Below are 16,404 nucleotides of genomic sequence, written 5' to 3'. Positions count from 1 at the left end.
CCTTTTAATTGTTAGGAATTTGCCCCCCCTTCCAGTTTGCTTTCACTGCTGGTAGAGAACTTCCCATTTTTATCAACACCATCTCAAAGTAAAACAGTGCACTCTTTCTCCATCAAATGTATGTTTTAAATTATTTATTTATTTATTTATTATTTATTTTTGGCTGTGTTGGGTCTTCATTTCTGTGCGAGGGCTTTCTCTAGTTGCGGCGAGCGGGGGCCACTCTTCATCGCGGTGCGCGGGCCTTTCACTGTCGCGGCCTCTCTCGTTGCGGAGCACAGGCTCCAGACGTGCAGGCTCAGTAGTCGTGGCTCACGGGCCCAGGTGCTCCGCAGCATGTGGGATCTTCCCGGACCAGGGCTCGAACCCGTGTCCCCTGCGTTGGCAGGCGGATTCTCAACCACTGCGCCACCAGAGAAGCCCTCAAATGTATGTTTTATAACATGCCTTGCATGCTGTTCAGATCTGTTTGCTTATTCTTGATGTCGAGCAGCACTGTCCAGTAGAACTTTCTGAAATGACGGAAGTGTTGATACTCTTTGTTGTCTCACATGGTACCCGCCAGCCACGCTTGGCTGCTGAGCACTTGACATGTGGGTGTGAGACTTCAGGAACCGGATTTTAAATTTACTTAATTTTAACTAAATTGGCTGCATGTGGCTAGTGGAAAACACTGTATTGGAAAACACAGATCTAGAGCATTCTCGTTTAAACTCACTTTTTTTTTTTTAATGTGATGATTAAATTCCCTTCGTGTTGAAAGTGAAAATGAAACACCTTTACAAAAATATCTTCGAAGAATCTGTATCCCTCTGAGAAAGAAGTAACATGGTAAACCTCTGCGGCTCCAGGGAAGAAAAGCAACATTTACTGAGCACATCCTAACTGCCCAGCACCTTGCTGAGTCATTTTGTGTGTCTTATCTGTATTATTCATCCCATTTAATACCAGTAACACGGGCAGAAGTTTAGTGACTTGCCAGCATCCCATAGAGGGTAAGTCCCAGAGCCACAGCCTAGGCCATCATCATCTCATCCCAATGCCCTTGTTTCTCCTGTTGTAAGAAGTCCTGACAGCATCCGTCAGGTGTTCTACTTTCAAGCCCTGTCTCCAGAAATTAAGTACAGTATCAGAGATTAAAATGAGTTTTGCTGTGGTTAACTTTTTAGCCGTACTTCTGTGTCCTTGGCAGACACTCCTTCTGGGATGTAGAAGAGGCTGGTTCAGGTTAATGCTTTTGGATGGTCTGCTTTGCGCAGAACATTGTCAGCTGCTCTAGGGTTGCCACTTAGGCCTGGGCACAAGCAAGTGCTCAACGATGCCATCCCCTTGACTAGAAAGGCTGGGGAAAGCCGCCTGGGGAGGGAGCAGCTGAGCTGAGCCAGGATAGAATGAGAGAGTTCGGTAGGCATGTAATAGTGGGGAAGGGCATTTCAGGCAACGGGAACAGCATATGCGAAGGCTGGGGAAGCAACTGGAAATAATGGAGCATGGCAGGAGGCCAGAGTTTTTAAGGGGAAAATGGGAGGAGATAAAAACCAGAAAGATATTCAGGGGCCAGAACATAGAAGTTACTCAATTTTGTACCAAGAAGTTCAACTTTCATCCCTAAAGGCAGTGATGAAAACCTGAATGTTAGTAGATGAGAATTTACATGTAGCTTGATTACATGAAACCCTTATTTCAGTAAGGGTTCTCTGCTAAAGATACGAACCTTAAAAAACTTTGGAACTTGTAGAATTTCACTAATCACTTCGAAGGCCAGTTCTGACAAGGATGTATTGTTACCATTGAGTGTACATATTAAGCTAGAAAGATATACATGGATCCCAAAATGTGCCCCTAAAATTCTTAGTCGTGCTTCATTCTTACCTTCTAAGTGAGCATCTGCTGTTCTGTGCTGGGCCCATTATGGTGTGGGGATGAGAGACCGTCCTCCTCCTCAAGGACCTCTTCCTTTCCTGGGGAGAAAGCAGCGCAGGTGACGTGCATTAAGAAATAATCTGCCGTGGAGGTTAAAGAAGCTTCCAGCAGGGTGGAGGACATTCTGAACACAGACACAAACGGGGCTCCTGAGTGGAAGCGCTCAGACAAGAAATCGCGTCACTTGGTAGTGAGAGCGGGGGTGTCGGCACCTGGACCTGATCCCACTTCTGACACTTAGTAGTTGCGTCAGCAGCTTGGGCAAGTTCCACCCTCGCTCTGGGCCTCAGCTCCTCCTTTGGGATGGAGGAGAGACTTGAGGTACTTACCCGCTCGTTCGGGTTGCTGTGAGGGTGTAGATGAAATGAGGCATCAGGTGACGGTCGCTCAGCAGATGTCAGTGCTTGTTGCCAGTTCAGGGTGAGATGACACCCCCTTCTTAACGTGTGTGGTAGGAGAGCACTTTCCGAATCCGTAGTCCGTATCACTGATTCAGCATCCTGTGTTTCAAGTGTGTAGGGACCCAGGGATCTTTTGGAAACTGGAAGAACCCTTGCTGACTGTCCTCCGGCCTTTATTTCTCTCGTTAGTATCTAGTCAGACTTCATGATATTCCACTGGCAAACGTGTCTCTCTGTCTCTTTCAAATTCAAATATGGCACAACCAGGAAGAATTGTTCTGTGTATGACTCAGTGGGTTGGAGATGTAGCTGTTATCTGCAGTGTCCATGTGACACCTGCTAGCACATGTCAAATTGTGCCTGTAGTTTGTTTATTGGTCCATCTTTATAAAATACTGAAATTAGTTTTATAAGTGTTTCGTATAGATATATGGGTAGAGAGTAAATACGTATCTATGAAAATTTTCAGATTTTTCAGGTAATTATGATTCATTTCTCTTTTCATACTGCTGATAAATCTCTGATGTTTTCCATTGTAGTTTCTTTCAAGATGGCTTGAAGACAGCTGATAAATTGAAACAGTACATTGAAAAACTGGCTGCTGATTTATATAATGTAAGTTCTTTACAAAATACCTGCACTTTAACTTGCTTTTATAGATAAATATCAGTAAATCTGAAATCTGTATTAGAAGAGCGTTAAAGAAAAAAGAAGACAAGGTGAAGTGATGTGTCAGCATAAATCTAGGGCCAGTAAATGTTGTTTTTGTGGTTTGTTTTGTTTTGTTTTTCTGGTTTAACTCAGAGACATCATCACTTGTCAGATATTCCAGAGTAGTTTCTGGGACCTAGGTGGAGCAGGGCGGGGAGTAGATGGATAGCCATTGATTCTGAATGGCTCTCCGTGCTGGGTTCAGTAGCAGCACATTATGAGTGCCCTTTGGTCAGGAAATTTTTATCCTGGAAGGAAAAAAATTAAGTGACTGTCTCTGAGTAAGCAGGTTTATGGTTTTTTTTTTTTTTTTTTGCTTGCTTGTTGGTTTTATATTTCCTCTCCTTTTTTCCCCTACTATCTAGGTTTTGCTTTTAGAATAGGAAAATCAAGAGGAAAACTTTTTTGAGAAAAAAACTAATTGCATCTGAGAAATCTCAAGTTTGTTCTTCATGAACCGCTTGGCAGTGAATAATATTAAAAGTATATATTTTAGGAGTGTAACTATTGATACATGTGTTCAAATAAGGTTTTAGAGTTACACATGATACCTTATATTCTAATAGAACTTTTCTGATTTTTCTTTGAAAAGTTAACATGGTTCAGGTTGCAGTTAAGTTCCAAGTGATTAATAAGAAAAGCAGCACCAATCCCTTCCCTTCATGTAAGCTTTCATGTATGCATTAGCTCTTGGGATTCTGGTCATTCTCAGGATTGTCTACTGGCCCATTCAGTCACGTCGTGGTATTGATATTTCCACTGGCACCCTTTGAAATACCAGAAGCAAATAACTCAATGTTATTTCTTAACCTTTGTTTAAAATAGTCCTTCAGAGCTCATTGTCTAGCCTAGGTGTATTATTTAATAAGGAAGCATGTTGCATTATTTACTAATTTCAAAACTCACTGGTACTTTAAGAAGATGAGAAAATTGTGCCTCTCATATCAAAAATGAGACCGTGTGAAGGACTTTAATAAGGAAATCGACTGTATAATTGAATTGTTTGATGAGTAGTATACATTTGGATGAATTAAACTCTGCTCATAAATGTATGAGAGATAAGCGATAGAAGAACTGTTTTTCTCTCATAGATAAAACAGACCCAGGATGAAGAAAAGAAACAGCTGACTGCACTCCGAGACTTAATAAAATCCTCCCTTCAACTTGATCAGAAAGAAGTAGGTGATCTGTGTGTTTCCAGCAGGGCTAACTAACCGTGTAAGCAGGGCCGCTTGTGATAGCCTTTGTGTTTCCTGATCTGCAGAACAAGCATAGTGAGAACTTCCTGCCGGGGGCGGGGTGGGGAGGGAAGGGAGGCGCAGATGAGACATAAGACACAGTGCGTACCTATCGTATGAAACACAGTAGGAACGGTCTTTGGGCTCCTGTTCCCTCCTTATAAAAAAAGATAACCCTCACCCCCAGCTCCATGACCAGGTTTTCCATCCTGCCTTTAAGGTGTGTGCTTCAGAAGAACACCCTCCCAGGTGTTGATGTACATACCTCAGTTCCTCTTAGATCATCCCTGTTTTTCCAGACAGCCAAAAGGGGCTGTCTCATTTTGCCAGAGAAATAGAGAAATATTTTGATACAGATTCCTATAGAGGTTTTGCCCCACAGTTAGGAATATTAAGGTTGAGATAGTCTTTGGATGCTGAAATGGAGTTATACGGTGCATGGTAGGTGTTAGATTAATGCAATACAAATGCTTAATTATTAATCTCACCTGTTCATTTGTTTGGTCAAACATCTAATGAATACTTACTGTGTGCTGGCAACTCTTCTAGGCATTAAGCTTGAGTCCCTTCTGTCAAGGATCTCATTGTCTAGTAGGTAATAGAGAGAGTCAGCCATGTGAACAAGTGGCCGGACCTAAAGCGGTATTGATGCTGTAAGACAGAGATTGGGAGGAGGTGTGCTGAGAAAGAGAGGAAACAAAGAGTCCCAGGAGTGAGAAGCTGCCCGGCACATTCAGCAGGGCACAGCAGCTTGGGGCAGGGTGGGTGGAGGAGTGAGAGATGCCGCTTCTGAGGTGAAAACCCAGACCGGATTGTGGAGAACCTTGGATACACACTAAAGGGAATGGACTTCATATGAAGGGTACATTAAATAGTGAGCACCATTTGTTGCATGGGAGAAGGTAAACATTTGCCTGTTTGTGTTACGAATTTATTATGGATTCAATTTAAGTGCAGTATTTAAATGCAATATTTAATCATAATCACACAAAATACAGCATTTTTCATATGTCAGTTCCTCATCATATTATCTCACAATTGCAAACTATCTGTAAATCCCTAAAATTTCCAAAAGGGGTTCATGAGTCCAAGACAAAAACAAAGCAAACCCCCTCAAACATGGGAAGCCCTGCTCCAGCAACACTAATGTTAAAGCAATCTTGAGGGTTCTCTAGACTGAGCGATTATAGCCCTCTACCCTCCTGCCCCCCAGAACCAGTTTTATGTACACGTTGGGTCTTCGTACAGCGAGAGGGGTCTGTAGCCCTGTGACACTGAGTGCCTGCTGACCTGTGGGCAGGGAGGTGTATAGTAGGCATCAGCGGGCAGGGAGGTATGTGGGCTGTGTACCCACATACAGCAGAAACTAACACACCATTGTAAAGCAATTATACTCCAGTAAAGATGTAAAAAAAAATTATATAAGCACAATTAAATTATATTAAAAGTAGTAAATTTTAAAAAAAAGAATTTGAGCTCTAAGTAGGATCTTTGGATTTTTAGTAGAAACTGTTTTTAGGGTTGGAAATATTTTATTTTTAATGGTGCTATCCATAAGTCATTCCCAAAACTTCATCTTTTTATTTGAGTCTCAGTAGCTCATCATAGTTTGCAAACTATCTGTGTTTTACTCACCTCTCCTTTCACAGTATCCAGTACATTGCCTGGCACCCCAGAACTACTCAATAAATATTTAGTAAGATGAAACAGAAGGAATTTTTTGCCCACTCCATTCATACCTTACCTTAGAAATTTGAAGCTTCTATAAATAGAGGTTTAGTTTTAATTTGGATGCCACAAACATTTATAACCCATTAAGTCAATGAGGGTGTTAATTGCTTGCAGTTTTAAAAGATTTGAGGTTTTACTCCTTAATAATGCGTTTTATATGTTAATAAGCTTGTCTAATAAGAAAGTAAAGTAATTTGTACTGCTAATAGAGAATGGGAAATTGAACTAAAAAATAATACTGTAGTTTCATTCTATAGTTTACATCTTGACTCACATCATGGATTTTTGCCAAGGTTTTATTTTAAGTTCACTATTTGAGTTTTCAATTGTTTACCTGAAGTGAGTTTCGCGTTTGCATTTCTCTTTCCTCAGTACACATTGATTTCTATTGTGCTTTCAAAGGATTCAGAACCTATTTCATTCCTTCAGTTGTGTTTTATTTTGTTTATTTATTAAGTGTTACCAATTCTCCAAGGTTTATTTTCTCAAAAAAGAGAATCCTCTTTTCCTTTATCTGGAGTGCCCTGCTAAGCCCTCATTTCTCCAAGGACAGAGACAATCATTTGTGTGACTTTCTTAGGCCATAAAACTCATTACTAGTTAATTTAGGATTGTTGACGCTACCTCTGAATCACTGCTTCTTCCTGCTTGGTTTAGTGGAATCGGCTTCTGAGGTCAAAGCCTAGGCATCAGCCACTTTATCCACCTTTAAAACCACATTTGTCTGATATAAAGCAAGGTCTACTCAATCTGTTTGTTATTCAGAATTGAAAGTTAATTTAGGCTAGTCGTAAATATATGTAAGGAATGTCTTAGTAGTAAGTTTACAGACTATAATAGTTTTCATAAGCTGTCAGCATCTGAATCCTTATTTTTTTAAAAAGGTAAATACTTTTATTTTTTTAACTTAGGCTTTCAACATTGTAAATTGACTATATTCCAGTAAAAATTATTTTTAAAAAACCCCAAAATTTAGGCTGTTATTTTAAAGGTTAGCAAACCAGTTAAGATGAGAGGTGCATAGTTTTAAAGCGTTCAGACAGATAGGAATTATGTGGGCAGATAAAGGGAAGTTTAGTTCAAAGAAAAGCGTTCCAAGGAAGAGAATTAACTTAATGAGAATTGATATCAAGGAGATTTTAGATTTTGCCTTTAATGTTCTGGAGAGGTATAGCTATGGCAAAGATCCCTAACTCCAGGTTGATAGTTAAGTGATTTTCATGTGATTTCATTGGGTTAAAGCAGGAGCTCTGTGGATTTCATTTATCCTGGCCTCTTATTTTGTCCCACGGCTCAGGCCTCTACCACCTGATCTAGTTTTCTATCCTGATTGTTCTTTATTAGTATTATGGCCACATTGCTGCCTCCTTGAAAAAATCCCATGTGTCACTACTATTGTATTGAGGGCTGTCACTAGAGGCACTGGTAGAGGCAGGCTATCTCTGCCTACTTGGTGTGTGGTACAGGTCCTTGGTCATAGTTCCATCCAGAAAGTACCTGTCAGGGAGGGCAGAGTGGGCCAAATGACTCTGAGTTCAAGGCTGTGGACCCTGGTTAAAAGTAAACACGGAGGGGAATTTTTCAAGATTCCTACACCCCACTTCTCCCCAGGTGATTAAACTTGTCCAATGAGATGTTTCAGCTGGAGGGAATCTGGCCAGTTAAAGGCAAAGAAATTACTCAGATTAAGAAAATGAATAGAGTTTGTAACCTCTTTCGTTTGAGTCAACTTGCCTGGTACAGCGTGCGCTTAGCTCTCAGCTGCACCTACACGCGAGAGCAGGACGGTGTGGGTTCCGAGGGGGAGCTTCCGTCTCTGAGATGGGCTGTGTCCCAGTGTCCTCAGCATGTTCACCCCGCCTGGTTTTCAGGGAGTGTTCGGGGCGTGCTTTTGAACGGTGAACTCATCACGTGTAGACTAGCCCTACAGAGGTGCGCTGTCCTGCAGATTTTCCTGCAGCTATTATTAACATTAATACGCATTCACCGAGCACATGCTGTTTGGTCCAGAGGGTCCTGAATGCCAGAAAGAGGCCATCCTGGCCTGGAAGGCGGGCCGTGCACAAGCTGTCAGTAAATAATGGCTGCCTCCGCTTTCTGTCTCTTCACCATCGAGCTGCAGCTTGTGAACTGGATATTTTTATTAAATTCTCTTCACTTGGAAAAGAAAGGCTCTTCTTACAATTTGTTGCTCTTCTTAGATTTTCTACGTAATGACCTGGGTTTCACCGAGGTGTTGATTCCCTTTACACACACACACTTTGAGGTTTGTCAGCCCTTCAATCCTGGTGAAATGTGTACCTCATGTTCTTCCATTCAGCTTTTTTTTCTGTTCTCAAATGACCTGAAATGAAACTTGATAAAGATATTTTGTTGTCCCATCACCCAAAGTTTATCATGACTCTAAAGGGCGTGCGTGAGAGAGAAATCTGATATTAATTATCTTTACAATGATGTTTTCTCTGTGTGTTACAGAAAGTGCTTAAATTATAGACAATAAGACTGTCAATGAAATTAACTATTTTCAACTGTTCTGCCTTTTTTTCTCTTGCTTTTGCCCTTCCTGATCGAAGTCTAGGAGAGTAAGTCAATGCTTTCTGTGAGAATGTGTTGTCGCACCTCTGTGTCTAAAGCCCCGTGTTTTCGTTCTACAGTTCGGCATCGTTAGTTTATTTCTTGCATTTCCACAGTGTAATGGCTGCGTCTGGTCATGCAGTCTTTAGAAACAAGGGGGAGCCTCAGTGGATGTTAAATCAAGCTTGTTTGTGTCCGTGTTGTTCTGTCAGCCTTTGTCACCCTGTCACCACGCCATACACTTTTCCCTGCCTTAAAGTCATCTTTTTAAATTAAAAGCATGGTTATAGGTATATTTTTGCAGAGCACTAGTAAGTTACAAAACAAGAATTTTATAGCAATTCTTAGTTCCTCACAGAGGAGGTGTACTTTCCTTTGGGGGTATTTAAGCAGAACATGTGAGGCAGAGGAGGAGTACCTGAAAGAAGATCTCTCGGGATGCATGAGCTTGTCTTGTGGCCCGCTTCGGTTCCTCCAGCCCTTCCTGTGCTCACCTCTGCTGCCAGTGTAGACTGGTTTGAGTCATAGACCAGTCTGTCGCTGCACTGTTCGTTTGAATTCGAGCTGGCTTCTGAACTAGAAGTAGGAGATCTCCACCCCAGGCCTCAGCTCGGCCTCGAACTTGCTTGTGACGCTGGCAGTTGCTTGCCTGCCCAGTTTCCGCCTCTAGAATAAGGACAAGGACCCGACAGCTCTCAGAAGTTCACAGTTCTCTTAGCTCCAGACCAACAGGCAAAGGCTCCGTGGCAGAATAGAGTCAAGGGTTTGAGAACTGTCTCCGGCATTTGTCTGATCTGTGGTTTCTCCTTTCTAGGATTCCCAGAGCCGGCAAGGAGGATACAGCATGCATCAGCTCCAGGGCAACAAGGAGTATGGCAGTGAGAAGAAGGGGTACCTACTGAAGAAAAGCGATGGGTACGTATACCGCCGGCCTGGGGTCCTGTGTGCGCTTAGCATACTTACAGGTGTTAGGAACCTAGGAACCTGTCCCAGCCTCTCAGGGAAACGTACTTACAAGGTTTCCAGTGCACCAGCTTCAGACCTTTAGCACACTGCTTTCCTCAGTAAGGCTGAGATGTAACCTGCTGTCTTCAGAAGCAGCAGTAGTTGTTCTGTGGTCCCTGAGTGGCACCTGCGACTTGCGACGTGCAATTTGAGGAACGCAGGCACTGAGTCGGACTTGAGCACACGGCTCGCCGACTGCATGCTCGCCCACCTCTCTGGTTTTTCCACTGTGGTTTTCTCTGCCAGATGCCCCCCTGGCCGCGCAGACCCCAACCTTGAGAGTCAACCTTGACTCCGCTCTTTCCTCTTGCATCACAGCCAGCCTGACGACAAGCTCTTCCGTTTCTATTGGGTGGGCCAAAAAGTGCCTTTGGTTTGTAAGTAAAAATAAAAGACACATTTTTCATTTTCACCAAGAACTTTATTAAACAACGTATTCACCCTTTTGTTCCACTACCTTCTGCCATTTTTCAGGCAACTTTATAATTCCATCTTCCCGAAACTTTGTATCTTTTTGAGCAAAGAGCTGTTCCAGATGCCTTTTACAGTCTTCCAGGGATTGAAGTTTTTTCCATTAAGAGAATTTTGTAAAGACCTAAATAAATTGAAATCTGAAGGTGCAATGTCTGGTGAATACAGAGGATGAATCAGAACTTCCCAGCCAAGCTGTAACAGTTTTTGCCTGGTCATCAAAGAAACATGCAGTCTTGCGTTATCCTGGTGGAAGGTTATGCGTTTTCTGTTGACTAATTCCAAACACTTTTCATCAAGTGCTGCTTTCAGTCGGTCTGATTGGGAACAGTAGTTGTTGGAATTCATCGTTTGGTTTTCCGGAAGAAGGTCGTAATAGAGGACTCCCTTTCAGTCCCACCATATACACAACATAACCTTCTTTGGATGAAGACTGGCCTTTGGTGTGGTTGTTGGCGGTTTATTTTGCTTGCCCCATGATTTCTTCCATTCCACACGATTGTACAGTATCCACTTTTCATTGTCCATCACAATTTATTTCAAAAACGGAATGTTTTCATTACATTTAAGTAGAGAATCACATGTAGAAATACGGTTAAGAAGGTTTTTTTCACTTATCTTATGTGGAACCCCAAGCATCAAAATGATTCACGTAACCAGGCTGGTGCAAATGATTTTCAAGCCTTGATACGGATATTTTGAGTATGTCGGCTGTCTCCCATATGGTATAATGTTGATTGTTCTCGATTAATGTCTCGATTTGATCACTGTCAACTTCAACTGGTCTACCCGACAGTGGAGCATCGTCCAGTGAGAAATCTGCAGCACGAAACTTCACAAACCACTTTTGACAGGTTCGATCAGTCACAGCACCTTCTGCATACACTGCACAGATCTTCTTTTGCGTTTCAGTTGCATTTTTACCTTTCTTGAAATAACAAAGCATAATATGCCGAAAATGTTGCTTTGTTTCTTCCATCTTCAATATTAAAATGGCCACACAAAAATTCACTTTTGATAAGTCTTTTTTTAAATGCATGCTGATATGACAGCTGTCACATGCAGTCTAACAAAACTGTTTCCAATGAAGTTAAAGACAACTAAGTGCTACTAGAGCCATCTTCTGCTACTAGAGCCATCTTATGCTACTAGAGCCATCCTATGCTACTAGAACCATCTTATGGGAAAAACGGAACGAACCTTTTGGCCAACCCAATAACGAGAAGTTATACATGACTTGCTGCCTCTGCTGCCCTGCTCTCAGATGAGCACGGTCACCTCTCCTGGACTATTTTGGTGGCCTCCTAACTGGTCTCTCTGTCACTCACTCGTCGCTTCTCCGGTTCATCTCCACACAGCACGTTGGGCTGTTCCCAAAGCCATTCCCCACCTCTCTCTCCAGCCTCATTTGGGCCATTTTCTCCCCTGGTCCTTCCACACTTGCCGTCTTTCTGTTGCTTGAACAAATGATTCTGTTTCACAGTAAGTAAGTAGAATCTTGATTATTTGCTTTACTAATTATCATCCTTTAAAAGAAAGTTTCTTGTTTTCTGATTGTGGGTGTGTGCTGCTTGGCTTTATCTAAGATTTTCATTTTGTTTTAATTTGTTTGTTAAAATTGCAACTATATCTCCTACACATTTCTGGGATCACTGTCAGTTTTGCTCATCATTCTTCCCATGCATTCAACAGATGTCTTCTGGGAGTCCTACATGCCAGGCCCTGTTGTAGACACTGGGACGATAACATTGAAACTATAACATTGAAAGTCCTTATCATTATAGAGCTTACATTCTCAACAGGGAGACAGGTGATAACGAAGGAAATATGTTTATACATATATGTATATGCCTGTAGAAAACTTAGAGTGCTGTTTTATAGGCCTGAAATTCTAACATAATTAGATGATGCCAGAATTACCTTAAAGCAGCTTGCGTTTTCAATCAACAGTGTGCTTTAGAAATCTGTTTATGTAGGTCTGCACATATGTAGTTGTTTTCTTCTTCTAAACTCCTACATAATAATACTCTGTGGTATGAATGTAACTATAATCACTTATTCATTCCTCCTATTAGATTTCTGTTGTTTCTGTTGTTTCCCATTTTCACTATCGAAAACGATGCTATAATGAGCATCCTTGTGCCTGCCCACTAGTCTGAATTACCCTCCACCTGGGATAATAAAAGGCAACCAAAATTTTCTGGTTTGTGTGGTTTTTGGTTTGGGGTTGGGGTTTTTTGGTAATGACTGTTATGCAAAATAACTATGTTATGATAGTTACGTGAACCAGGTACTGTATCAGCTTGTGTTTGACTCCCTCCTTAGGATCCGGAAAGTGTGGCAGAGAAGGAAGTGCTCCGTCAAGAACGGGATTCTGACCATCTCCCACGCCACAGTAAGTGTGTCTGGTAATTTACCAAGCTGTGTCTGTGATGCCTTCTGACCACGTGGACTGGAAAGCAAACACGTGCTGTAACCAGCCGTGAAAATTTCCCCAGGTGCCTTTAATGTATGGATTAGGTCAGGGGGGTTAGGATATTCCTTTACAAAAGAAATTGGTCCTTTCTTCCTGCTTCATCTCTTGCTCCGCCACAACTTTTTGTCTTCTGCTCCCTCAAACTGAATCAGGTATTCTTTTATTTTATAATCTCATCTTTGAGAAAGTATTACTGGTTGTTCTGAAAAACCTAAAGTTTTCTGCATTATAAAGATGGCAGAGGGTGTTGTGTTCTATACATGAAAAAGTAATGTAGGGAATGAAACAATACGTGTTACACTGTTCAATCTTTTTTTTTTATTGTTACTATTTATTTAAATTACTCAAAAAGCCCCTCAGTATGCTAAAGGATTAAAACATATATAAATAAAACAGCGGAATACTGGAATTTCCTCAATTATGACTCCCCTTATTTTAGGAATAAAGGCAGTCTAATAGAAAGTGGAAAATAATAAAGCCAGGTTACTAACATTTACATTCTGTTTCCCTTCAGATTGTTGTATACCTATATATTATGTAGTTATACTTACAGTCTATCAGAATTTTTATTTTTATGCTTCGTATCACCCATTTCCAACTAAAAGTTCCGGTATCGACAAAATCCCTGTACTTGTCAAAAAGGTTCAGTCTTGGTGGTAGTCAAAGACATGCACGGTAAAACAAGGAATTACTATTTCGCCCTTTTAAAAATAGCAAAAAAAATTTTTTTAATCTTAAAGATGCAAAGATTATCGTGGAAGACGTGACAAGTAGGAATGGAAACAGCAAAGTGTAGCAAGAGTCTTGACAGAGGTGCATGCAGTTTAACCCGGTGACCCCAGCTTGGAGAGGCTTGTAGTTAGAGTGCAGTATCCCGTGCCGAGTGATACTCTTCGGTTCTGTGAGCAGTTAACTGCTAGCAGGACAGTAGAAACAAGGGACGAGCATTTACTACACTGGCTCAGATTTACCTCTGTGGAGGAGGAAAGAAAGTGCCGCTGATTAAGCACTTCCTCGCGCCAGATACTTCATAACGTTTATTCCATTTAGTCCTCCCCACAGCCCACGTGGTATTAGAATCTTCATTTCACAGATGAAGAAAATAAGGCACAGAGAAGCACCATGACTTGGCTGGTAACTGGCAGAGTTGGAAACTCAGGCTTGGGTCTGTCTGGCATTGGGCCTTACGCCCCTTCCAGGCTGCACTCACCCCAGGGCACTTAATCAGGTCCTGTTCGTCTCCCTTCAGCCCCTTAACAGACCTTGACAGAGAATGTGGTCGGTACACACCTGTGGCCAGACCCTTCCAGGTAGTTGGTTATACCTGCATCTTAAAAATTATTGGCCTTTATGCAACTTGAGCAGTTATGTCATCTCTGTCCTTTTCCTCCTGCAGAAACCTTGGGCTGATTCCTCAGAGGTCTTCAGCTTCCCTCAGACAGCCCAGCTGAGATTTTTAACTATCATGCCAGTTGGGACAAGCCACCCATCTGATACCAGAAATCCTGCTGGCAGACTTAGATCAGTTAGTAATTATCACTGAGGCTGTCTAACAGTTAGTCATTTATTCAGCAATGTTTTAATAAGCTTCCACTCGGCCACGTGCTGGACTAGGCATCAAAAATACACAAGTGGAAAATGAGATAACTTTGACCTGCTCATGTTTAATTCCATACACAGTTAACCTTAGGAAACGAGTCCTATGAAGAACTTCTGACAGTAATAACATTAGTTGATATTAAGTAAGTACTTACTATGAGCCCAGTTATAGAAAATGCTTTATACAGATTACCGTATGTAATTGTTGCCACAAGCTACCAGATAAATCTGTTATTAAGAGGGTTTAAGTGTCTTGCCCAAGTCCCACAACTGGCAAATGCTAGGATTTCACTCTTAAAGCCTCTGTGAGGGCTTAATGGTTTGTTGGCTAAGGAGGGACTGACCCTACTCATTATTTTGGTGATTAAAATACTTGTGGGGCTGTGTCGTAAAGGTTTCTGATCACATGATCCAAGATCAGAACCACTTAAGGGAATAGATAACACTTCCTGAGTGTACACCCTGGGCTGGGCACTCCTTGCTCTGAGCACATTACCACAGCCCGTCTTACATTATTATTAGCTTCTGTTAACTCCTATTCCATAGATGATGAAACCGTCTCCATTCTAGCCCTGTGTGACAGTGCAGATTCCCACCATCTAACTTTGACTTTTCAAAAGCACTGCTCTCCTCCCATCTCATCATCATCGTCCTGGTGGCTGATGTTTTTGGAATGCTTACCACGTGCCACCAGCGCCTTGATTAATGCGTGCTAACATTTAATCCTCAACAACCCTGAGTCAGAGGTGAGGTTGTTATCTCCATCTTACAGATGAGGGAGCCGGGGCTCAGAGAAGTTCACCTCCCAAGGTTACCCAGCTAACAAATGGCGCGGCTGGGAATCTGGTGCAGGCTGGGACTCCACACACCCGGACGTTAACTCCCCCTCACCTGCAACCCCAGTTCCTCCCCAGCGTGGGGTCCCAGGACACAGCCCTGAACCAGGGGTGCCTAAGAGTCAGTGTTTGCGAGAGGCATGTGCCTGTATGAGCCAGCTGGGATTCTCTCATGGCCTGAAACAGGACGTGACCCCTGAGCGGTGATTCATTTATTATAAGGACAGTGCAGTACAGGCAGCCCTGCAGTTTTGTGATCAGAACCTCAGTGTGGCCTGTCTTGGGTCAGGTATCCTATACTCTTGGGCAACTGCAAGGTGGACCTACCTCGGGGCGAGTCCCAAAGGCATCCAGGGTGGTCTTAGGCCTGCAGCAGTCAGAACAGTGCTCCTCAAGTCACTGGAGTCCCAAGAGGCATTCCAGCTGTTGCGCTGTAAGGTATAGATGGAACATGTGGTCCTCAGTTGCCTGAATGTGATGGTGCCTGGCCTTCAAGTCACTTTCCTGAGCCCAACTCATGTCTAATAGTGTCTGATCTTACTAGCTGAGTTAGGTGTAAGCAGTGTGACCCTCTGAGTTGGGTCTAAATCTTGTGCAAGAGCAGACATAAAAAACAGAGAGGCCCCAGGGGAATGTTAGGACTTCTCCACTCCCGGGAAGTATTCTTCAGGTTAAATGTGCTAAAGTGAACATTTCCAACCATTTGACTTTATGTGGATCCAGAGCTTTTAGTTAAAAAGTCGCTGTGTGCGCCCTGTCTTCACGTTCTTCTTGCCTTGGGTTCGTCTGGCCGTGACAGTCCTCAGTAAGCATTCTGACAAGTTACGCAATGGCCTTATCCTATTCCATCGATTTGCTTCTCTTAAGAACCTGCTATGGGAGATCACAAAGATGATCCAGCGAGTCAGCGGCACTGCTCACGTGTAGTTTACATGGCCTTGGGTAGTGTGCTGAAAATAAAAACAGACGTTCTCTTCCACCCTCCCTTTTTCTTTCCTGCCAAACACGTCATTGTGGCCAAGTCAGCTGTTTCTATGCTTCCTTAAGGCTCTAATCAACAGCAGACATCACATCAGCGGCATTGTTTAGTGGCTAAGAGAATGGACTGTGGCATCTGTCAGATTTGAGTCTGAATCCCAGCTTCGCCATTGACCGTGTGACCTTGAGAAAAATATTTAACTCCTAAAGGGGCTGGTAAGGATTAAATGAGATACCATGCTGTGTGTGGGCCACAGTTCCTGGCAGTTGTTGCTATTAGTGTTACCTCCTCAGATACTGCTGGCGGTACTGAAACCTATTGACAGTTAGTTGGCCTCTCCTGCTATGAACGTTGGAAATTGTGGGTCTACCTCTCCTGCCCCCGGAGCAGCGCAGAGGAAGATGGGATTCTCCACCTAATTTCTGACTGCCTCTCACTGGTCTGTGTTAACCTGTTCCCC

General features: G+C 42.6%; 1 protein-coding gene across 10 annotated transcripts in view; it reads left to right on the top strand.

Annotated features, from left to right (window-relative positions):
* The window catches only part of ASAP1 (ArfGAP with SH3 domain, ankyrin repeat and PH domain 1), a 340,108-nt gene that overhangs the window by 257,338 nt on the left and 66,366 nt on the right, over positions 1 to 16,404 (top strand). For all 10 annotated transcript variants that reach the window (XR_007472790.1, XM_049700766.1, XM_049700768.1 and 7 more), the window contains 4 exons: positions 2,864 to 2,939; positions 4,127 to 4,213; positions 9,393 to 9,493; positions 12,380 to 12,449. Coding sequence is in view for 9 of the 10 variants with exons in the window: in XM_049700766.1 (XP_049556723.1) it covers positions 2,864 to 2,939; positions 4,127 to 4,213; positions 9,393 to 9,493; positions 12,380 to 12,449 (334 nt within the window). In the remaining variant the exon portion in view is untranslated. The remainder of the gene's footprint in view (positions 1 to 2,863; positions 2,940 to 4,126; positions 4,214 to 9,392; positions 9,494 to 12,379; positions 12,450 to 16,404) is intronic.

Source organism: Orcinus orca, chromosome 17, assembly GCF_937001465.1.
Source record: "Orcinus orca chromosome 17, mOrcOrc1.1, whole genome shotgun sequence".
Taxonomy (NCBI): Eukaryota; Metazoa; Chordata; class Mammalia; order Artiodactyla; family Delphinidae; genus Orcinus; species Orcinus orca.
The sequence above is the reverse complement of the archived record's forward strand: the minus strand, read 5'-3'. Positions and strand labels throughout refer to the sequence as shown.